This window comes from Alosa alosa, chromosome 19, assembly GCF_017589495.1.
Source record: "Alosa alosa isolate M-15738 ecotype Scorff River chromosome 19, AALO_Geno_1.1, whole genome shotgun sequence".
Classification (NCBI taxonomy): domain Eukaryota; kingdom Metazoa; phylum Chordata; class Actinopteri; order Clupeiformes; family Clupeidae; genus Alosa; species Alosa alosa.
The window spans coordinates 10,247,798-10,273,227 of NC_063207.1; the positions used below are offsets into that span (position 1 = coordinate 10,247,798).

General features: G+C 43.7%; 1 protein-coding gene across 1 annotated transcript in view; it reads right to left on the reverse strand.

Annotated features, from left to right (window-relative positions):
• Positions 1-12,208: 12,208 nt before the first annotated feature.
• lrfn5a (leucine rich repeat and fibronectin type III domain containing 5a) overlaps positions 12,209-25,430 on the reverse strand; it is a 42,648-nt gene continuing 29,426 nt past the window's right edge. Inside the window, exons 2-3 of the mRNA XM_048228741.1 lie at positions 19,735-21,142; positions 12,209-14,087 (exon numbers count right to left, since the gene is read on the reverse strand). Coding sequence (XP_048084698.1) covers positions 12,980-14,087; positions 19,735-21,122 — 2,496 coding nt within the window. The 5' untranslated portion in view covers positions 21,123-21,142 and the 3' untranslated portion in view covers positions 12,209-12,979. The remainder of the gene's footprint in view (positions 14,088-19,734; positions 21,143-25,430) is intronic.

A 25,430-nucleotide genomic window follows, 5' to 3' on the forward strand; every position in this document is an offset into this window, starting at 1 on the left:
GGGATCGGGGTCCCCGTGGGCATTTGGACCCAAATGTGGTGCAGACGCTGTAGCCAGTTACGCCACAGCAAAGTATAGTGCAATTGTTAAGAAAGTATTTAATATAAAATGAATGTATGAAACAAATATCTGTTTATATGGCAGGCCTATAAAACACAGGCACATGTGGATAAGTGTGCCTAATGGCTGTTTCTATGCAGAGACAATTCAAAAGACAAAAGCAAAGTGCAAATAGGAATGTGCCCTCTCAGAAACATCCAACATTTCTCTGAGCGCCTGCTGTTGGTAAGAGTCGGCTAGAAACAAACTGAGAATACAGCCTCGGGCTCTACCATCCAAAAACTAGTCTGCCTGTCTGGGTCGTGACCTGAAGGGATATGTGGGCAGAATGTCTCTCAGGACAAGCAATTCATAAGCAGAGCACCCATGATTCGGAACAAGGCTGGCTTTAAAGTTTTACCGCTTGGTCTCAGCAGGACACTGCCTTGGGTTAAAGTGTATGAGACACAATATATCATATGGTTTGGCAACAGAAACAGCTCTAGTTCACTGGCACCTTGCTATTACCTGGTGTACCTATCACATATAAGCACAGCTCACAATTCCCCCATTACAAAATAAATAAATGACACATCTCTTCTCTTCTATGTTCCTGAAGCAATATGTTAATTGGGTGTTATAGTCCATGGATTTGTTTGTTTCTCATTTGCAGAGCCAGACTGTGTGTTTTTAACACACACAAAGAGGACAGAGAGGAGCATTTTGACAAGAATCTGACAAGAGATGTGTTGGATTAGAGTTTAATGATTAAACTTAACTTGTAAAGGGTAGTGCCAGGTGCTAAGAGCCCCAAGATCATGGGCACAACACCCAGGATTAAGACACACTTTATATCAGTACACTAAATTACATTTGATTAAAAAGAAAAAAAAACATAAATAAATGTAAAGCCTGATATCCCACGCGAGATAATCCCTCCCTGGGCCTGGAAAATATGTTCATTATTATGTAAAGAAAACCGCCTTTGTTTTTGCTGACTTGAATGCACCTCATTAGTATTCTGCAAGGGACTGCACTGAACTTTTGTGGTTGTCCCAGCGCTTGCATTTCTTCAGGCCACCTCAGCTCAACCCAGCCAAGGAAGGAAGGAGAAAGGGAGGGGAAAAAAACACATTTTAGAAGAAAAAAAAAGCCGATTTGTCACCTGGGCTCTGACACGTGCACACTTAGGTAGGCAAGGCACATCGCACCTCTCTGCTTGTAAAACATCTCCCAGTCACTGCGGTGTGTTTGTTGCTCTGTTCTATACTTCAAACTTGACAGGCTACTCTAACGCACCACCCTGCTGGACACTAACAGTCTCTCAGTGATTCAGGCCTGACAAATGGATCATAATCCATCACAGGGGCTCACCTGATATAGTGATATATATATATATCTATATATATATATATATATATATATATATTGTCGGATCATTGCCCAGGATGATCGATCAATCTGTAATGACCCTCCACGCTCAATCATACAGTGCTGTTGTCCCAGAGCAATCTGAGATCCCAATAAACACATATCCCCCGTCTCCCTTCCCTTCCACTGATGATTTTGAAGTGCTGGACGGGCCGAGGAGCGCATCGATCCGCTTGAGGAGAAAACGAGTGAGAAATCGAGAGTGCCAGCTTACGTTATGTGTTGAGGACATGCGGTAGTGTTGTGGCAGTGACTGAGAGGAGGGTTTACCGTGAAGGCACTAATGACATGGAGAGGTACTACCGGCCTCTCCGTGTGCTCCCCTCCTTCTCTCTCTCTCTCTCTCTCTCTCTCTCTCTGTGCTGACTTGTCAGGCTCTCAGGCTGCTTTGAGCAGGAAGGCTGAGCATAACGATGGGAAAAATATCTTGGGTGTGTCACACATGCTTTGATCTATCCAAGTAGCAGCATTATTTCCTTTAACACGGTTGGAAGAGTTTGTTTTGTTGTTTTATATGCTGTACTTTCTCATATATTTTGATGTGTTTATGATGAAAAGCAATGAAGAAATATAAAAGTTTCTTCATGCCACCACGATCTGTTTCAAACAGATAGAAACTGCCCCCTTCCCACACACACACACATACAGTACTCCAACTCCCATCCTCAGCTCTAATGCTAATTGTTTGGCAATGAGAACGAGAGGATTATTGACAGCGTCAATCACGTTTGACAGTAATCCCCACTGCAACACCAGACGTGCAATGATGCCAGGGGTGCAGCTGTGATCGGAGATGATATCAGAGTGGCATCTGTTCTTTGATGACCTTCAGTGACAAGCAAGATGTGGAATATTTCCTGGCACAGCTTATGCTTGGCGTTCACTGCACTGGAAGAGGCTTCTTTTGATTTGAGGTAAAAGGTGCCCTCCTGTAACTGTATGTATGCTGACTGTATGCACGGCTCGAGATACAATTAGAAAAATATTAGCAGCCTTGAAAATATGTTTTTAGGCTTCTAAGACTGTCTGAAGGGTACATAGGCCTAATGTCATAAAACATGACTGACATGCTTATTGTTAAGTTGTTCATTAGCTATTTGTCTACATTTAAATGCAAGTGTTTCACCTTTCATCTTTGATGGTGAACAAACTTGTAATAGGGGAATCGTTCACCTAGCATAGCCATATTGGATCTTGTGAAAGTTGGCAAGAAATAGACACTGTACATTTTTAAAGAGCCGTTATCGTAATCCCAAAACACGTCTAAAATGGTGTTTGAGCCAACTATCTAACCTGTGAGCCAACTATATAACAGCAGTGATTGGTTGTTGACCTGTCCGGCGCTTTGGGAAAACCCACAGGCAAGCTTTGACTGATGCGTAAGTGTGACAGATCTTCTTGGGCCAATCAGAGGCAGAGTAGGGGGCAGGCTCTTGGAGTGGAGGTCACTTGTTTCCATTTCATAGTGGGGCTCCATTCTCCATGTCATGCAGCCAGACCCTCTCATTGTGTACAGGGGAAACAAGCCATGAGAAATAGGCTATTTACAACTATTTACAACAATAAAATATAAATATATTGCGACTCTACAGTCTCCACCAGTCTTGGTATACCTTTAATTAATCGTGCATGGATGATTTTCCAGGAATTTCCTGAAAATGTTGTATGGTCTAACTATATTTACAGCTTTAGCATGAAACCCTCAATGAGTTCATTACACTTCATTCATATACATATTTACAGTACAAACTATGACGACTGAGGAGGAAACTGGCATCTGTTAGTCGTACTCATTTGAACTCGCGATGAGACACGCTTAGCAAGTTTACATTATTCACTCATCTATGGACAAATTAGCATCTGCTTGACGCAGGCAAAATGTGTTCTGCAGTTGTCAGTAATTTCTTCTTAGCTACATTTGTTTTTAATTACGAATCCGAATACAAATCCACCAGCTTTGGCTATTGTGATCCAGCCATTTGTAGTTAGATACACTTAGAATATAATGACCTCTGGTAAGAGCAGATAGACTGCCATGGTGCAGTCTATCCATTTAGTGTGGATTCTACCATTGCTGTTTTCACCTAAAGTAACAGTGTTTTTTTTTACTCTTTATAATGACATTAACTATTCATGCTCATTGTCCATGGCATACACCACCGTAATTAAACTGTCCATCTGTGTAGGGCTTTTTAAGAACATGAATGGTCCCTGATCTGGTTGTCGAAGTACACACCTGAGGAGGAAACATAATGCTTTGCTTTCTTTCACATTTACACAATGTGGGTGGGAAAAGTACAACTAAGTTATAAAAGTGTCCATCTGTCTTGTTTTTTACTAGGAGCTAATCTGGTAGGTAGACCAAACAACATTTAAGTAATGGGGTCAATGCCTCAAGAGAAAACACAGTAAACCCACGCCCTCCTTAACCCTTAAAGGAGTATGTTCATTCAATGGAATGTTGAGAAATGAACATTCTAAAGAATATCTGGGTTCATTGAATTCAACATAGAATTTTAGAACCTTCAATTGTTGCGGAACTTAGAATGTTCAAAAACCTACACCTTTAAGGGTTAAATCCTCCATTCTTATTTGCATAAATCATTTATAGTATACATAGTACTCAGTTTAAAGTCAACCCACCAGCTCATACTCTGGAACAGGAGGATCGAGGGGTCACTCATCATCGAGTCATGAGAGTTAATCTGCTGGCGGGGAGGTCTTACAGCAGGCTGAGGGGTTCTGGGCGGAGCGTGACTCTCTCACTAAGAGGATGAGTCCCCAGACAGATGGGCCATAAGAGAGAATGGCTAATTGCTTATTTGAAAACGCGGCCGTCACTTTGAAATTAATTGCCACGTCACCCTGCATATGTCCTTTAATCCCTGCGTGCAGCAGCGACCTGCGGATTTTGGGACAAAAGGTGTGAAATATGCACAGCCCTGTGACACGCCGGATGTTAATGAATAGAGTCGACTGCTGCTACATGGTGTAATGCCCCTATTGGCGTGTATGACAGCATGACTCTCTCTCTCTGTCTCTGTCTCTCTCTCTCTCTCTCTCTCTCTCTCTGTGCATATGGGTGAGAGAGATAATGTCTGTGTGTGTGTGTGTGTGTGTGTGTGTGTGTGTGTGTGTGTTTGTGTGTGTGTGTGTGTGTGCGTGTGTGTGTGTGTGTTGTGTGTGTGTGTGTGTGTGTGTGTGTGTGTGTGTGTTTACGTGTGTGTTTGTGTGTTGGAGAGTGAAAAAAAGAGTGGACAGATAGAATCTGAATATGCCAGTGTGCAGGAGGTTGTCATTTTTTAGCATATTGCCATGCATTACATGAAATCCTTTGAGCATGTGAGTGCATATTTTATGTACCCAGCTTCTATAAGGATTGCTGAGTGCAGATGGCTTGTGCTTTGCCACAAGTCCCTTTCCCATATATCAGCACTGCACAGCCTGCCTGAGAGGGTTTCAAACTAGCCTCTCCAAATCATTTGAAAATGTGCCAGATGTTTTCCTTCGTCTAATTACAGAAACATGATGTATCTTTCCCATGTTCGATAATATGTAAAGACTGCGATTAAACTGTAATTATTGTGTTCATTATTTGACAATTAAAAAAAATGCATTTTTTCTCAATTTGCTGCAATGTATATTGTATGATGAAACTCCACATGTTTGTTTGCATTCATGCCAACAAACATAAATTAATTATTGCATGCTTTATCCGGGGAAACAGCCATCAGTGTTTTGTGACTGTTGTAAGCATAAGACTTTATCTCATATGTGGTCTGTTTCCTAAACACATCACACCTTCAGCAGTTGAAGGTCTATATTTCTCTCCTGACTGACAGAGGGACACATGATTAGGCCTGTGTCTTTAATATTGCATTTTGTGAAACACATAAACTACTGTGTGGTGTGGTCCCACTGTTGCCCCATCAGCAGCAGGCTTGTTTGAGCTGCCACCAAAGTCTGCCGCAGACCCCACAATACTTTCCTGGCAGCTTTGGGCAGCATTTAGGAAACTGCTGTGTAGTGCTTTGTGAGGGGCAATTCCATGGAAAATTACGTTTTTTGTAACATCCATAATGCTAATAAAATGTGATGGTATAGTATGATGTGAAGGATTACATGAAATTTGAGCATTTTGCTATTTTTGGCTGAAGAATGTACATGAGAAAAAATGCACAAAAAATGAATGTTATCATTCACATCATACAAATGCCAAGGCATTTCAGTGGCGTTATGGATGTGACAAAAAGTCCATTTTCCGTGGAATTGCCCTGAGCCAACTTTTTTGTCCACTCTGCTGTCCCCCTGAGACCACTCTGCCCAAGCTTCACATGATCAAAACCTACCTGTGCAGCCACAGGTCCGCAAGCCAAGCTAATTCATTATTGAGGCTAATTTTCTCAACAGCTACGCTAAAGCTAAATCGAAAGCTTTCAGAAGATGCATCTCTCATAGATGCTGACGCTGAGGAAGTCAGGGGTGTGTTAAACTCTGCTGTCTGGTAACCCCAGGTGAACTGACGTTCAGGACAGGTAATTATTTCCGATATGAAGAAGCATGTGGCAGAAAGACGAATAATTGCATTGTTGAGTGAATACCATTAACATGTAGCCTAAACATTGACATGCTAACAACACATAAAGCGTGCAACTCTATTATTTAACACTAAGAAGTGCCTTCTTTTGTTTTGTATCGTGGCAACATAAGGAGGATTCTTACTGCATAGGGGAAAAAGCCTTACTGCTTAAAACAAATAGCCTAGCTACATGACTGTCCTATGAATTAAGAATGTGTGGGATTTTTCTCTCAAAGGGTAGTACCAACAACTATATGCTCCATGTGCAACACATTGTCAATCTACATAATCTATGCAAAAGAAATACAAATTCAGTGAGGTGTAGAACATCACAAATGGTAACCAAGGAGTGTGAAATCCCTCCTGTGTTTCTGTAGGGCTCCAGGCATTGTTGTACATTAGAGATTAACCCAAACATATTGTGCATTGTTTTGATTTTGTGTACTCTGCACTTTTACTTTTGATTATGCCATGATTTATTAAAACAACACAAGTAGATAGAGTATATTGTGGACCCTTGTTTTTCTATGCTTGCTATTCACCACAGTCCAATCAAAGACTCATAGATGCTGTAGTCTGCTGTATCAGCCTTGTGTTGGAAGTTATATGTATTCGCATGAATTATTGTGACGGGTTGGCCTACCGTAGCGAGACTTGAATTCTCATCAGAATTTGAGTCTGGTAATACATAATTTGGATTTGATTATGGGGCATGTTTCAACCGATGCAGGAAATAGACAATTGGATACACCTAACTGATCAGACCAATGAAATATGTGAATCCCATAATGGGGACAGCAAAAACACCCTTCTTCCTGACACTGTTTTCTGTTCATGTTATTTTGCTGTTAATATCTTGTACAGTATAACAGAATATCGTAATCTAAACATCCCACTTCTCCTGCGGCAGCCTTTTTGTTGTGAACAAAATCAACCCAAGCGTGCTCAGGTGATATGAATGACTACAACTTAAGCGTGCTCAGGTGATGTGGACAACTACAACCCAAGTGTGCTCAGGTGATATGGACGACTACAACCCAAGCGTGCTCAGGTGATTTGACTACAACTTAAGCGAGCTCAGGTGATATGGACGACTACAACCCAAGCGTGCTCAGGTGATTTGGACGACTACAACCCAAGCGAGCTCAGGTGATATGCACGACTACAACCATAGCATGCTCAGGTGATTTGGACGACTACAACCCAAGCGAGCTCAGGTGATATGCACGACTACAACCATAGCATGCTCAGGTGATTTGGACGACTACAACCCAAGCGTGCTCAGGTGATATGGACGACTACAACTCTGTTGCTTTTCTGTCCATCCTCGTATAAAGGGGCTGGGTAGATTTGGGCTCATACCTGTCAACACTCCCGTTTTTCCCGGGTTTCTCCCATATTTCAAGGTCATCTCCCAGCACCCTCCCGTTTTGTTATTTCTCCCGGAAAACTCCCGTAATTTGCATGGCCATCCAAACTTAATTTTAAAATCATTGATCCATTCAGGTTGCCAGATTGTGTATGAAATACACCCTACACATACACGATCACTTAGTTTCAATTTCAACCGTTTTGTCATAGGCTAAAAGCTGGCAACCCAAAACCCAAATAAAGAAGCGGGTGCCGACTGCGCAGCCTGAGTCTCGTCGTAAGCACGCGGGCTAGTTGAATGGCCTACTCCAGAACTAGCTGTTGTGATATTGTTGGGAATTTAATTGATTAACACATCACATAAACTGTTATTGAGTGTTGTTGATACACTGAACTTGTGCCCTCGGAACCAAATCTGACAGCAAGCAGCTTTGGAGTTTTGGAAGTAGGCTGCAGGCAGGCAGCTGGTGGATACATACAGTAACTGGCATGCGTAAGGTAATGGTAAGGTAAAAGCAACGACCGAAATGCAGTGTTATTGCACGTGTATGAAACGTATTAATTATGCAAACACAGATCCGGTATAAACACTGACACCCCTCCCCCCGAAAAAAAAAGATCTCCTGTTTTTGGAAAGCTAAATGTTGACAGGTATGTTTGGGCTAGCTTCCAGGCTAGTGATGGAAATATCTGGTTTTACTGGTGAGGGCCTGTTTCAAAAACACTTATTTTACTAAGCTTTCTCTTTTCATGGGACGTCATGTATTGTTTGTCAGAAACACTACATCAGTGTGTCATATCCTGACTACATTTATGCATCTATAGTGGACAAAAGCCTCTAACTAAACCCCAACATTGCCTTGTCAGGAGAGTGATTGTATTGCAGAATTCATATTAAGTTTAACGTTAGCTACAAGCCTTGCTTTTCATTCACAGTGTGGTCTTGTAATTCTAACAAATCCTTCCTAATGATTCAGATCACAAATGGGACAAATACAGAGATGGCGGATTAAGGACCATTATACAGTATGTATAATGACAGATCATGTCTCCCACATGTGCATGCTGCTGGTCTGTGCCAATGTTACTAAACAGTGTTAATGTATTTAGATTGCTGTGTTATTCTGTAGTACTAATCTGCAGCGTTAAAGGAACCGTATGTAAGAAAAATATTTCAATTAATCATAAAATGCCCCTGATATGTCACTAGACATTAAGAAATCATGTTCATTTCAAATACTTATATCACTGACAACAGTAGTCCAGCCAGGATATTGTCATTTAAAAAGGGAAGTTGCAGCCCACAACTGTTGTTGATGCTGTGTTTTGTCATGTCTTGTTGTGTTTTGAACTGATGCGCCACCCTCCATCTATCTACTAATCACGAAGTCAGCAGTGTTTCGCCATCCGCGTGTGCAACCTCGAGTCAGGGGGGAGGGGGAGGGGATACACCGCTCTTCAGTATTTTGAAAGTGATTGCAATACCAGTTTTGGCCACAATCTTACATATGGTTCCTTTAAGCCAACTCAGGCTATGAGGACCGAAACCTAAACTATTTATATCACCATTTGCCATTTGTTAACTTCCTTGTAACATACCTCCATTCCCCGGTGAACTTGACTAACCTAGAGTTTATTAAAAGTGTGAGCGTGTTTCTGTGTTTGAAGTCTGCGTACCCCATAAGGATAATCTCATTATCTCTAATTAACGTGTGACCGTTAAGATATGTCTCAATCACATCTTCTGGCATGGTGGCAACAGTGTCCATTGCACCAAAGATTACAAGACATAAATCCCAAGACAAACATGCAGGCCCAGACATGCAGTCATGTACACAAACACACACACACACACACACACACAAACACACAAATACAGGAAAAAAATGTGCAAACAAATCGTGTATGTTAATAGTTAATGGAAAGAGCAGCATGTTGTTACTAGGGGTGGGCGATATATATCGTCTGCGATAATATCGTGATTGTTGTTTTAACGATGTGCAAATTTACATTATCGAGTATTTAAATTACTTATGGGAAAAAACACTCGAAATCACGCATTGAAACCCCATACATTCACTAAATCCAGGAGGTGTAGGCTATGCGAGAGAAGAAGCAGAGCAAGTGTCACATGATCACTAGTGGGTCCACATTGTCACACACACGCCTAATGTTTATTTTGTGCAGCGAGAGGTAGGCTACTTGGGATTTTGTGCAGCTAAACTACTTCTGTTCAAGTAGCATTGATGAGTCACGTTTTTTCCTACATGGTATTATATGGAGAGAAAACATTAGCCTTTGAGTATTTTAATAGTCAGTTGTAAACAAAGAATTCTTCTCATGTAGGCCTAACCCCTTTTGTAAATGGACTTAAGTTCGCTCTAATATCGATTATGCTAACCGTTAGCATCTCTATGGGATTTCGCATACATTAGCCATAAGCTAACGCATTATTTTCTATTCTCTAACTTGGAATGTTAGCCTACATGATTTCTCTTAAACAAAACCTTGAAGGAAATGACTGAAATGTACTCTGTTGGTCTGCTTAGTTTTACAGTGAATCCTAAGTAAAGGTTTTTGAAGGGAACTTCAGCTTCAGACTTTCTCTTGGGAAACTGCCTAGGCCTATTCATCTTCTCTAATGTAGCTGGCTAGACCATGTCATTGCCACACACACAAGTGGGGGCAGAATTGGAAATGTGTCAGAGTGATTTGGTTAAAAAGTCACAGGTTAGGTTATTTGTTATTATTGTATTGATGCTATTCATAAATAATGAGCTGTAAAGTAACTCAGACTTTTACAAATTTCTTTTAAAGGATATCGACTTATTATCTTAAAAATCACAAAAAATATCGATATTATTTTTTGTCCATATCGCCCACCCCTAGTTGTTACATATGTTTGTTTGATATGGCATAGTCCTGGCCTAGATCATGTCATCAGCTCAGGCAGAATGCACTCATGCACTGCACGCTGATGCCAGCTCATGTTTATGTTTATGTTTACTTTGCAGATGTTTTTTTTTTTCCAATACATGCACACTACGGGTTTTATACCACTCACTTTTCACACACAGGTCATACAGTATATGCTGTGCACATTACTTTGGACTTAATGGGATCTCCCTAGCCCTCATCATGCCTGCCTCTGAACTCTGCAATAGATCAGGGTGTGGACAAATTGAACTTGCTTCACTGGGAAATCAATGCACTCGTTTGCTCTCCTGTGAGGCATTCTGGCTCTTCCACTTGTCTTCCTCCTTTTCTCTTCTCTTCTCTTCTTTTCTCTTTCCTTGCCAGCCACACATCTCTCCCTCTATCCCTCCGTCCATCCCTCCCCACAAGTTGGCACATGCTCATTAAGGGAAGCTTCCCTGCAAGAAAACACGACGATGGGGTGGGACAGACAGGGAAAGTACAGTATTTGTGTGTGTGTGTGGGGGAGGGATGGAGAGGGAGTAAATAATTAGAAGTTTGGCTTGTTAAAATCTCATGGCTGTCAGCCACTGTGTTCAGATGCTCCTGACACACACACACACACACACACACACACACATGCACACACACACACACACACACACACACACACACACACACACGCACTCACACACACACACATGCACACACACACACACACACACACACACACACATGCACACACACACACACACACACAGCTACAGCCCTAGAGCAATGAGTCTTCCTGCTCATCCATGGAGACAGGGAAATAGGTTTTGGAGCCGTTTGTGTGTGTGTGTATGTGTGTGTGTGTGTATGTGTGTGTGGATGCAGAGAGGGGTTTGCACGTGTTTCATCCCACCCGTAACCAGGAGCCATATGTGGAGGAGGAGAGGGGAAGATCCTCTCCAAAGCTACTTAACATTAAGTGTTTAAAGCTTAAGGAGGCCTACAGAAGGTCATCATGGGTGTCAAACACTGTGACAATCAGACTGTTTGTCCCATGATCACTCACATACACAGAGTAACAGTAGACAACTCCAACAAGCAAATGCTATTTGATAATATTGAAAATGTCAATATTACTGGCAATATTACTCAACACCCATCAATTAATAAATAAAAAATTGAAATGACCTGAATGGGTGGTTGGATTTAATAGTACTGGCGATTGATCGAATGTCAGGCGTGAGACCTTTGGCTGCCCTAGACTGGTCATATGGCTGGGATCAGAATCTGCATGCAAATCGCAAAAAACGCAAAAAACAGTTTTACAATCCCTTATGGGCAAAGGGAGCAAGTAGTGCACATTCATATCAACAGTCGCTGAGCGTTCTGGATATGCAATCTGTTTGTGCTTTATATCTGTAAATCTGGCCTAGTCTGGTCTGTTGAAACACCACAACTGCTTGCATATGCGTCAGCTGCAAACATGGTCTTAGAGCTTTGATCGAATGGCAAAGGTTATGGCCTGTATGTCTCTCTGTCCTCTTTGCCCATGCAAGGCAGTACCATGCGCCGTAATGACTCTCACAGCTGGCAGAACGGTGTCTCGGTGGCATGGTATTAACAGACGAATGAGCTCAGAGGCTTCCATCTTTCTGAGTGCTTCCTGCAAAATAAGGAAGTCTGTACATTGCAACATTGCATTGCCTTCCATTGAGATTAGATTATACAATAGGCGTAAGATCCCATTCTGAAGACATGACTGCAGCTGTCTTGGATTATATACATTAAAACAATCAAACATAGGGATTTTCTCATTGGAAGACTTTGCCAGACAGTATTGTATGTGTGACATCACTGAGACACCAGTTTTGTATACTTATTTCTTTTTTTTATTTTACACAACGTAACAACACAGCAGATGTTGTCATCCTGTACATAGTTTTATAGCCTTTAAACAAAGGCAGTATCAACGTCACCGAAAAGAATACTTTTTTTTTCTTTAAAAAATATGAATTTAATAACAGGTCCTGTAATAAGTCCTTTGATAATTGTTCTTTTTTTGTAATTGTGTGTGTGTTTGTGTCATTATAGTATGAAGGAAACGTTTATTTCCTTGAGTAGAAAGGCTTTTTGTGAAATCTTTCTGGTTCCTCTTGATACCACATTTCTTGATCTGTGCGAAACTCATTTCTTGGTTGGTGCTTGGCAAGAGGACAACTGTTATGCAAAGGAAGGCACCAATGCTTTTTTTTTTCTCTTGCCAAGGTAAGTATGGAAAGTCTAAGTACAGAAAATGTGAAAGCATTTCTTTTTCTCCGGTCATTGGTTTTGAAATGGAGGTGATTGTGAAAAGTGCCAAGGCTACTGAACTGTGGCAACAGCGCCCTGTAGAGAGGTGAACGCAAAGAAAGGAAAAATAAGAGATGGGTTTGATTAGTCAGGCCTCTTCCGACTGTCTGTTGTTCTTCATGAAAATAAAAAAAGAGACAAAAAGTAGACAAATAAATCCTTTGAAGGGAAAAGGGGAAATAAAAATGATGCAAAACACACAACACACACTCACTCACACACACTTATTTTGATAACAACATACACACGTACATACATAAACATGAGTGACATACACACGGTCACTCGGTCCCACGTTTACATTCACACAGTGCTTTCAAGAATCCACTCTGCGCTGGAGTATGTGCCCTTGCCGCCCTCCACGTCCGGCTGCAGCAGCATGCCGTTCATTGAAAGGCTCCGTTTTGCCGACCACACATTGCCGAACTTGGCCGAGCCCACGTAGCAGTGGTGCTTGGACAGGTCCTCGTTGAGCGAGTACCTGCGCTTAGACCTCGAGCCCTCCACGGGAAGTGTCAGGTACTTGGAGGCGGAGGGCCTCGGATGGACCCTGCGGAGGATGGGCGTGTCTTTGAAACGCACGGGGGCCAGGGCTGGGTGTGAGGGGGCCGCGGATCCCCCACCCACCACCGGGGGCGCCATCATCGGGGGCGGCGGTGGCTGCTGCAGGGCAGTGGAGTTGTTGCGGTTGGTGTTCTGCTGCGTCTCCGCATTCAGCAGCGCCTCGACCCTGGGCTCCGGGCTCTTGGCGGCGGTGGACGAAGCCGAGCCGGGGGCGCCTCCGGCGGGCTGCTTGGGCGCAGCGCCCTTGCGCTTGTTCTTGAGCGTGCCGGACGACGTGCCCGTGGTGGTCCAGCCCTGGCTGAGCTGCGAGGTAGCGGTGGAGCACTCAGCCAGAGACATACTCGTCTCCGACGAGTGGGTCAGCGTGTCCAGCGGAGGGCCTTTCTGGCTCCCCCCGGCTCCTCCTCCGCCATCTCCTCCCCCACCACCTCCATCCTTCCCCGACGCCATGGTCTGCTTGGAGACGGATGGCGTGACAGTGCAGCCCTGCGACTGCGCGCCGTTGGTCTGCGAGTGGACGTTGGTGGTGACCATCATGCGGCCGCCCTTGGCCGAGTCGCTCGTGTTGCACACCTTGTAGCGGATCATGAGGATGATGATGAAGACCAGCACGGAGGCCACGATGATTCCGCCGATGATGATGATCATAGTGCCGCCCAGGAACTGCGACTGCATGAAGTGGCAGCGCAGGTACTCGGACTCGGTCGTAAACTGCACGCAGCCCACCACGCGCGTTGCGGTCAGCGAGGTGATGCCGTCGTCGTAGATGGCCAGCACGCACAGGTCGTACTGAGTGCCGGCCGCCAGGTTGTTCACCAGGAAGTTTTTGCTCGTGGGAGGAATCATTCTGTGAGGAACAACAAACAAACAAATAAATAAACTCAATGAGTGACAGTCAAAAATGGGTGATTGTAAGTCATAACACGACACAAAAATACAGTTCGCTGAAACTTAAATGTACACCACATTGTGTGGGCCACTATTTTACTGCCAGATAGCACCTCCGAAACAAAGAATGGATTTTTCTAGACATAATAAGGACTATCCAAATGTTACACGGCTTCTATAGATAACTTTGACTTTTATCAATGGTTTAGACAGTGAGACATTTGCTAAAGGTTAGACAGACAACACCATGAGCCTATTTGTCCCTTGGCGCAAAGGGATGAGTCATCGTGATGACAGCCAAGAAACATAATTCATGCCTTCCTGTGTCTTGGATCCAGAGAAACTTTAATAAAAACGGCGACTTTTAATTATCCACTGATTTTATAGCAGTGAGGTTAAATACTTAAGAGGTCAAAACACTAACCAACTGTACCATCTGTACACATTGAAATGGTGCGATATTACAAGTAATACAATGTCAAAAAAAATCTTCAAAGATCCACAAAAAAAGGGGACCACACGTATCAGCCAGCCATCACTGGCATGTCCTCACTACTGTAGCTCCTCTTGTCTCACTATAGGGGGCATTTTATGAGTTTTGCATTTCAGTGGCTGGCTGAGAGTGTCCGCTGTGGATCTGCTCTGACCATGCCGCTCTCTTAAGTTGTCCCCAGGGTCTGTGTAACTTTCAAAGGGACGCTCCGTCACCGTGAACAATGCTCTCCTCTTATCAACAGTGCCCATGCTGCACCTGGCGCTCCCTTTTATCCAGCCCACAGAACACTTCATGAATTAAAAAAAAAAAAAAAAGAGAAGAGGGTAGGGAAAAAAACTTTCAAATTCAAAATTAACTGCAGCATGATTGAAATGGTGGCAGTGCTTTGTACTTGTCCTATAAGCAGTGGGCTTTTTCTCCCTCTCTATAGAACTGTATTGAGTTTTACCAGGCTGGTACGTGAATGAGGCACCCTTAGTTTATTTCCTCTCTCAGCACACTTAAGAGTTAGGCTACACTTGATCTTAGTGTACTTCCAGCCACGCCAGTGGGACTGGGCCATTATTGCCACGATCCTTTTACCAGCGCTACTCTTTACTAACTGTGCTTTCCTTCTCTCACAACTGAACACGGTTGATGTAGGAGTGCAATACATTTATATTTAATCATTTAGTAAACACTTTTTTTTATCCAAAGTGACTTACACATGTCAATTATATTAAAATGGATTACACCCTGGAGCAACTTGGTGCCTTGCTCAAGGGCACAATGGTGAAAGTTGGGAATTGAACCCACAACTTTTCAGACTACTGCATGCTAGCCCAGCTTCTTAGCCACTATGCTACCAATGCCCTATACACTATACATATCTACAGAGTATTTTGTTCTCATTGAAGCATAATAGGATACTGTATAAATGAGAGCTACAGTATTAAGAATGTTAATTGAGGGGGCGAAAGGGAAGTTAATAGGAGAGATATTGTAACAATAGCACACATTCAGGCCTGGGGCAAACATTTAGACTCTAATCAAAATTTCCTGAAAGCCAAAAGGTTGTAGATTCTCAACAGAACAATAATATCCAGTTGTAATTAAAAAGACAACTGATCATATGGTAATTTTAAAAAATCGTAAAAACAAAAAAACATCCACCCTCAGGAGACGTGTTCACGAGATTGCATCTATGACTGACGAAAGCTGCAATGCTCTGCTCTCCGCTGATAAGCAAACTGAAGAAACAAAAGTGATTTTACAAGCCTTAAGAAGGAGCGAGTCAAGTCGTGGCAGAATGAGAGCAGAATGTTGGGGAGAGGCGAACATGAGCGTAAAGGAGGCAAACAAGCAGGCGAGCACGCGTGAGGGCGTCCATGTACAAATCTATAAGCAAACCATGAAATTGCATGAAAGAATGATAGGCTTATGGAGGCACCGCCGTTCGAAAACAAGACATCCAGTATGCTGCTCCTTTTCCCCCTGGCTTGAGCGAAACGGCTGACAATGTTTACATGTTCGTCATTAATTCATAAGCACAGCCTCATGACTGCATTAAATCACACAGCCAGTGACTGCTCTCTTAACGCAATTACCTATCATCGTCAACAACTTAAGATATGATAAACGAGGCCAAGGCTCTGTATTTTGCTCATGCTCAGAGTATACAGTTTGAGGACAACATGCACTCTGATGCACATTGTGTCGATTGCCTGCAGTGACAGATGGTATGGGGTTCACAGTACACAGATGTGCTGTGCGGTGTCGTGAGAACAGGACGTGATGATGCCAATGATCTCCCAAGTTTAGGAAACACACATAATCTGGTTGTGCTGATGGAGCCACCATAAATTACCGCAGATTATAATCTGTGTTGACCAGTTCAGTCAGGCTAAGTGTATTGGATGTGATCTATCTGTTTTATAATCCTATAGAAATGTAAAGATAACACCTTACATAAATATAATCCATTACCCATACATGTCTAGTAGAAGCCTACTGGGTGATCCATTGTTTGTAAATTCTGACAAATGATTTATCTTTGCAGAAGGAGATGCAGACCTAGTTTTGACATTGTCCCCATGACAATCCACAATAGTAATCAAATATCCTTAAACCCTTTTAAGGAGCTCAAAATGATGCTATTGTGTAATATAGTCATATGAGTGCTATGGGGCTGCTCCTCTCATCTGCCTATTCATTTGTCTCATAGCTGGAAGAAAACTGGAATTATATTAGAAAAACTCTAGCAAGTGTCAATGCTTTTTATGAACCCTATTAGAAAATCTTCACGTATAATAAGAGATGGGTGGTGGCTGCTTGCCCTGTTTGTTGAGAATCCATTTGGAAAATTTCACAATTAAACATCACAGTATCACATTTAGATTAAATGGCCCAAATGTGTTTACTGGGATATTAAACAGGGCCCCAGCTGTGGTTTAAATAATTATTTATTTATATTTCTTTAATGTGTAATAGGGGTTCCATATTACTTCTCATATACTGGGAAATAGACACAGCACCACTGGACCCATGAAACTAGACTAAAGGGAGCCATGTTGAATTTCTTCTGTGTCTTCTTAACTAATCCTGACCTTATAGATTCCTATTTATATTCAACTGTGCAGGCTGCAGAGTTTGCTTTACACTTAGATTTGGCCAATCCTCTCTGGACTGTTGGTGGGAGAGCGATGTCAGACACGGCAGCAGCAATATGAGCAGTGACACTGCACTGAAGTCCCGATTTACGGTGGGACTCATCACCCAGGCAAGAACACAGCTTTCTGCCTACAAAAACTGTTTCTTAAAGCACAGTTCCACCAGTTTAAGTATCTATTTATTTGTTAATTAGTGAATTTGTTTGTTTATTTATTTCATAGGAACAGAGTGCATCGCTCAACATTGATTAAATGCTGTAAATGAGTCAGAATAAGCAGTATGGGGTAATATCCATCTGCTGTCCCTAACTAGTTTTTAAACAGGCAACCTAAAATAAAAATAATGTACAGCACTGTTTGTGAAAGCAATACAGTAACTGTCCAAATGGATTGCATACACTATAAAGGGCTTTGTTTATTGCTGATTTTCATGGGTTAGGCGACGTGGCTACACCTCTGATCAAAGTTATGAGACATTTACCAGGCAATATACAGTAGGTTAATTGATATGAGGAGTTCACAATATGCATTAAAGGTGAGGTCCGCCGTTGTATTCCAATACACTCAGTTCAATTCTACGCTCCTGTTGTAAATGCCAAACAGATATTGTGGCTCAGACCGATAACAGTTCCAGCTGATCAATACATTGCTTACTGCCTCAGGACGTTCATTGCTGAGTCAAAATATCAACAACCTTGTGGACTCTACCTTTAGCTATGTTGATGTTGTTGTTGTGAGTTTATTTTCACCAGCATAGTCTGTGGTTGGGACCATAATAAGACAAGTATAGTCTACTTAGCTTGAAATAATAATAAAAAAATAAATCTCAAACCCCTAAAGGGCTGCATGCATTAAGTCGAAGATGGTGCATGGAACAAAAACTCATAAATATGGAAATTATGCGTTCTTCATAAAGCTCAAACTGATTTTTGCCTTAATTCCACTATGTATATATTTATCACATCTCGCTAGTCTGCTATGCTTGTGGGGAAACCTCTCCATGTTGGCTGCCATTAGCATGGGCTATTTACATTACATAAACTTCCATCTTCAGAAACTGAGAGGAACCTTTTCATTTTCACATTATCTGTGTGTTCACTAGCCTATTTAAAACATCTGCTTTTTGGCATGTATGAGATGTCTTTTGCTCTTTCCTCCTCTTCATCCTCCTCTAGCTCTTGAGAGTGTGATAACTTTATTAGCACTTATCTGTTATGTTTCTTGAATCTTCCAACCCCCTTCAAACACTCTCTAGACCAATGTCTGAGTCATAATAATGTGTTTCGGTCATCGCCGCATCCTTCTGTGTGTAAAGCACCTGTTAACTCTCTGTCAATACTTTGAAGGATGCAAATCCAAACACACTTCACAATACAAATCACTGAGTACACTTAGAGTGGAAACGGAATTGGAAACCGGCTGCTAGCTCAGCCGAGAGCAGCAACAGCAGAACTATCACTCTCCCCTCAAAGCTAGATTTGTACTGGGACCAGGGAAAAAGGGATTGATTTCCCTTCGTCGCCTTCGTCTACCCTGGATGTTAAGATTGATCCCCGCCTCTTTATTAGATAAACACAAAAAAAGTGATGGATTTGTTTGTTAATTCACCCGACGCTGGCACACTTTCCCTTTCTTTCCAATTTGGCTCCTGTCACTGTTAATTGTTACTGGCGAGAGAATCTGCTTGTGCGAGTGTCCTGGAGTTATTGAGGGGGTTGAGCTCGGGTGCACTCCAAACAAAAAAGGCCTCTACATCCCTTAGTGTCTCAGAGCTACTAGGAAAATGTGCCTCTTTCAACCCACTTTTGCTTTTCTTTATTCTGCTCCTGTTCTTTTGGATGCTCAAACCACTTTCCATTCTCAGCCTGGAAATTGATTGCATTCATAATTTATGTTGTTCATAATCTGCGTGTGTGTGCCCATCTGTATGTGTGTGTGTGTCCATTCGTATGTGAGTGTGTGTGTGTGTGTGTGTGTGTGTGTGTGTATGTGTTTGGGTGTCTGAGTGTGTTCATATGTGCCCATAGTATATGCTGATATGCTGTATGTCATGTGTGTAGGCTGTGTACATGTCTGTCTTTGTGTGTATGTGTGTGTGTTTGTGTGTGTGTGTGCGTGTGTGTGTGGGTGTGTGTGTGTGTGTATCTGTGTAAAACCCCATAGTTGGATGTTACATACTGTAACTCCCTTGGCATGGTGTCGTTATTCGGACAAAGGCCTTAGCCAGTCTGAAACTGTTTGGCAGCCACAATGAGTTCTGCTTGTTAGGTAAGCTAATTGTTTTCTATTGGATTTATTTTAGAAGAACACTCACATGGCTACTCTGTGCCACAAGAGCCTGAATAGCCAGATTTATAAAAATGTCATTTCACACAACAGTCATCAGCGGTAAAAGCTGAAAGCCTTTTAGTCGGTGGCATTTAGCAGCCATTTGGATTTTTTAAAAACATTTAAGTCATTACCTGTAAACCAGAGAGTCGTCATAGGTGCCGTTGTACTGGATCTGAAACATGCGGATCCCAGGGATATTCCTCTGGAAATTGAACTTGATCAGCGCAGTGGAGGATGTGGCCTCGGCGATGACCACACGCTTGTCTGGGCTGGTCTTGACATCGGCAGTCTGGTTGCTGCCATTGGCGCCTGCCCGGGTGGACGTGGAGATGTCCGAGGAGCCGGGGTCGGTCTCCTGGATGTTGTTGGTGCTGTTGGTGATGTGCGGCAGCTTGATGATGGTCAGCTCGACCGTCTGTTGCGCCTCGCCTGCCGGGTTGGTCGAGATGCACGTGAACTTGCCCGTGTCCTTGACCGTGGTGATGGTGATGTGCAGCGTGCCGTTGGCGTAAACGACCGTGCGCGACGTGTTGGACACCAGCTTGCTCTCTGGCGAGATCCAGTGGATGGCCGGCGCCGGGTCGCCGCGCGCCTTGCAGCGCAGCGCCACCTGCTGGCCCTCCAGGACACGCGTCTCCGGCGAGTAGCTGGTGATGAGCGGCGGCTCGCACAGGAACTCCTCCTCGGGGATGGACCAGTAGTAGCGTCCGGACAGGTGCTGCGGCGACGCACACGTCTCCAGGTCGTCCTCGCGCTGCAGCCGCCGCAGCCAGAGCAGCTCGCAGTTGCAGTGCAGCGGGTTCCCGCCGAAGCTGAGCGCGAACGACGTCGGCCCGATGATGCCCGATGTGGCCAGCACCTGCGCCCGCTGGAAGAGCGGGTCCGGCGGAAGCTTCTGGAGCTTGTTGGATGTCACGTCAAGTCGGTTGAGCTTCTGCAGCAGCGAGAAGGTGCCCTCGGGAATGTAGTCGATCATGTTGTGGTCCAGGCTAAGTGTGTGGAGGCTGGTCATGCGCTGGATGGCTTCCCAGGGGATGGACTCCAGGTTGTTGTAGGAGAGGTCAAGCTCCTCCAGAGCCAGGAGGTCGTTGAACGCCCCAAGGCTGATAAGCATGAGCTGGTTATTGTTGAGGATGAGGTGGTGCAGCTTGGACATGCCGCTGAAGGTGTCGTTGGCGATGCGCGTCAGCCGGTTGCTGTTGAGGTGGAGCGCGCGCAGGTTCTCCAGGTCAGCGAACGCGTACGGTGTGATGTAGCTGATGGTGTTCCGCGACAACGTCAAGTCCACCAGCCGCGTCATGTTGGAAAAGTCTTTCCGCTTGATGCTGGTGACGAAGTTGTCGGCCAGGCGGAGTTCCACGGTGTTGCGGTCGATGTTTGGGGGGACAAAGAGGAGCCCTTTTTTGGCACAGAGGGTGGCAAGGTTGGGCGATAACACTTGACACACACAGCGCTTTGGACAAGTCTGGGCCTTCACTGCCATTCCAAGGACTAACAGACAGACCAGCAGTTTTTCCATTGTAAGTCAGGTTTCAACACCTGTGAAATAAGGGCAAATAAAAATCATTAATCACTGAGGAGTACATTTAAATGTATTTTTTAAATGTATTTAACTGTCTAAAATCAATCTTCAATGTATGTATTTAGTAAACAATGAAGCAGCTTCTGCATTTCTAGAATACAGTTAGTCTAAACTATATTTACCAATAATATTATGGAAATGGCAAGCAAATTCAGTTTTGTACACATCATCATTGATATAAGTAGACATATTTGAACCAAAGCCAATTACTTCAGCACATAACCAGACATGGCGAATATTAACATGGATTCTGAATGCACATACATATGCATGCTCACTGATGCTTTCATTGAAGAGGTTTTCTGTTTGGAACACAAACAGTACATCATCCTCTCAGTTTCTGCACTCCTCCCTCTATCCCTCTCTCTCTCTCTCTCTCTCTCTCTCTCTCTCTCTCTCTCTCTCTCTCGCTCCTTCTCCCCTCTAGCTCTCTCAACATAGATTATATGACTAATCCTCTCGCTTCACACTGGGGGTCAGTCACACTGAATTTGAAAAAAAAAAAGAAAAGAAAAAAATGCGGGGGAGCGGCGCAAAGCAAGAGAGAAAGACAGGAATACAGGAATGGGAATGAAAGAATGAAGAAAGAGAGAGAGCGAAGGAGAGAGAGAGACAGAGAGAGAGAGAGGAGAACTCGTTTCATAACTGTGTAAGAGTGGGTGACACTAGCACGTGGCCTCTGCCGACCTGCGGATATCACCATTGCAATTATGCCGGGGAAAAGTAATGTAATGACAAGATATGGGCCACTCCGTCAGCCCATGAAAGGGATAGCACAGCTCGAGTGAAGATGAAATCAGACTCAGACTCCGGGACGGTGAAGGGAAAGGAGGGAAGGCTTCCTTCTGCCTCTCCGGCTGGCCTGTCATCTGGCTGCCTCGTACAAGGGCAGGCCTGTCTCTTTTAAAGGTCACTTTAAGTGTACATGCTCACAGGTCTACACACAGACACTTTCACATCCCACTTGACCTGAGGAGCAAACGGATAAAAAAAGGGAACATTCTGATGTAGAGAAAGGACCACCAGGGCTTTCTGTCGCTCTCAGTCTGCCAAGTTCACGTGACAGAAATAGGCTACGATACCTAATAGTGTCATTTGCTTTGTGGCAGAGCAGACCATGTTCTAATGAGAGAAAAAGAGAGAGAGAGAGAGATAGAGAGAGAGAGAGAGAGAGAGAGAGAGAGAGAGAGAGAGAGAGGCCATAGCAGAGGCCTGCAGGAAGGTCACTCTGCCAAGGAGCGATAAAAGCACGGCTGGCTCTTTCTCTCTGCCCAGACAGAAAGATCATGTTCATTACCAGACTGTAATTCCTTACCATTGATTTTCATCCAGAGCTACTATATATGCACTAGTGCACTCACTCACAGCTTTTTATGGTGCAAAGAGAGGAGGGAGGGTGTGCAGGGTGGAACGAATGGAGGATAGAAATATGAGATTGTAATGGAGAGTGCCTTGCAGTCTGCATATGTAAGATCAGGAATGGGGCATTAAGTGGCTGATTCATGGGGGCCTATCTGATTTGCAACGCTCTCCGCGTGCAGGCAGGCAGGGGCTGGGCGAAAGCCTCGAGAGCTTCGCCGCCGTCCTGCCAGATATGCATCACGCTAAACTAAACGCAGCGCACCCCCGGCGTGCCAGACGCTCCATCCCTGGCACACATCAGTAGCACATCAAAAACAATTTAAAACACACACACACACACACACAGTCACATATACACATACACACACCACACACACATAGAGACACACACACACATACTGTATGCACACACACACACACACACACACACACACACACACACACACGCACACACACACATAGACACACACATACACACACACACACACATAGACACACACACACACACACACACACTAATAGACACACACACACACACACACACACACACACACGCACACACACATAGACACACACACATGGACACACACATAGACACACACACACACACACTCACTCACTCTCCAGTGCACTCGCTGTTCCATCAGAACATGAGATCTGCACACGCCGCTCTGTACTGTAGGTCCGGGACAGTGTAAGTGATGACAATGCTGGTAGTGTTGGAGTAAACACTATCACCGCACTGACTGTCAGTATCCCTATCGGTCTCTTTTCAGAGCAGAACGGCAGCAGTCAAAATGGTCTCCGCACTGTCAAGGTGTGTCTATGTGCAAGCTATCTCGCATTCAGCCTAACCTGGAGCATGAGATAGCGCAGTCCCGACAGCTGCCTCTGACACGTCTTATCAGCAGATTAGCAACAAAAGGTAATATCAAATCTGTCGCCAGGAATCAATCAAACCAGACCAGGGACCAAAACGGCCTTTTGTCAGTTTAGGGTAAGTGAACTGGAAAAAAATAGAGTGTTTTTTTAAAGGGGAGGGAAAGCAGATGACAGAAACAATTTTTGTCCAAAAAGGGGGCCAAGAACTACTCATTGTGGGTCTTTACCCTTCGTTTTTTTTTCATCGTGAGATTGGTCTGAAATTGCATTTCCTGTTCCCATTAGTGACCTGCCATATGTGGAAAATTGCATGGAGTGCATTTTGGGAAAGCTGGTGTCTTTGAAAAAGGCAAATGGAGCTATGATCACATTAGATTTAAGTTTCATGGTTGACGAAGCGTATACAGCTCAGCGTCTACTTTGCTCGAAACTGCAGGGAATATTTCTATTCAGTACCGCTACCGATTTTTTTTTTTTTTTTACTGATTCCGGGTGCTACCTCGTTTGAAAACCCAGTGTTGAAAGAAAAGAAAAAAAACTCTAATGGCTTGTTTCCCCTCTCTAGGGGAAAACACAATGCATGTTCAGCAAGGTGGTAATTAACTGAGGTGGCAGGGGACACAATTAGGGTGTCATTGCATCGGCTGAAAGTTCACAGTGACACGCGGCAGTAATTTATGTGGCCAGAAATTACGTCTAATCAAGGAGACAGAGAGCTGATGTCCATCACTGTGGCTCAGCCAGGTCAAATTTCCCCTCGCTTGCACTGCGGCAATCCAATCCATGCCTACACACACACACACCACACACACACACACACACACACACACACACACACACACACATACACACACACACCACTCACCTACACACACACCCAGACACACACAAAATGGCACACACACACACACACACACACACACACACACACACACACACACACACACACACACACACACACACACACACACACACACACACACACACACACACACACACACACACACACAGGCAGTCTGAACAAGGACTAATCAGAATGAACACCTGCATATGTCAGTATTTCTGTGGCTCAAAAGCTGCACAAAAGAGATCCCCACTGGTTTCTTAATGAGCATCTTCCAGTTGTTTAATTGCACACCAGAGTAATTATTACTGTATGTCTAATGCTGTGGTTACAGTAATAGGTAAAGAAGATTAGGATTCTCTTCCACATCACTGTGTACTGCATTACTTTGAACCCATGTGATATGCTACTTCCCATGGAGATTCATCACTTCTCAACCTCCAGAGGTAGTGCAGAGAGGTCTATCCTCAAGCTGCTTTGTGCACACTCCTACATCATTTGTTTTTGCTAGTGTCACAGATTGTGTTAGCATGCTGCATACAGAATATTTTGTCAACACACTATGACAGTACACTAAGAAATGCCTCCACTATCCAAAGGTCCCATGTACTGTACATGCCGTCAAATACTGATTCAGGAGATACAGGGGATTCTCTCATATCAATCTCAATGTTGAGTAGTGATGAATCTTGAATTTCCCCTGGGGATCAATAAAGTATCTATCTATCTATCTATCTATCTATCATCACATCATCTGGCTGCAAGGTGGACTCGAGGGTCTGCACTATGAAGCGAGGTTACCGGCTTATCCTGGTAACTGCTAATGTCTGAAACAGCACGGCACTGGGCATCTATCATTTCAAAGTGACATTTTATTTTAGTATCGAGAGTTATCTTGTCTCGATAAGCCACTTGGTAGTATAGGCCTAAGATCAGTTCCAGTGAAAGCTCTCTAAGCAGAAACACCAAGGCCTTGGGTTACTGTATTAGATGCTGAGGTAAAAGAGGTACAATATTGGAGTGTAATTCATGCAAGCTGCTGTGTCAGCCTCACTCTGTTTGGGTTGCATTATTAAAGGCCTTGCCTAAACCTGAAAATTATTTAAGTCCACGTAAAAATGTAGAAGTGCTTACTCTAAACACACACACACACACAC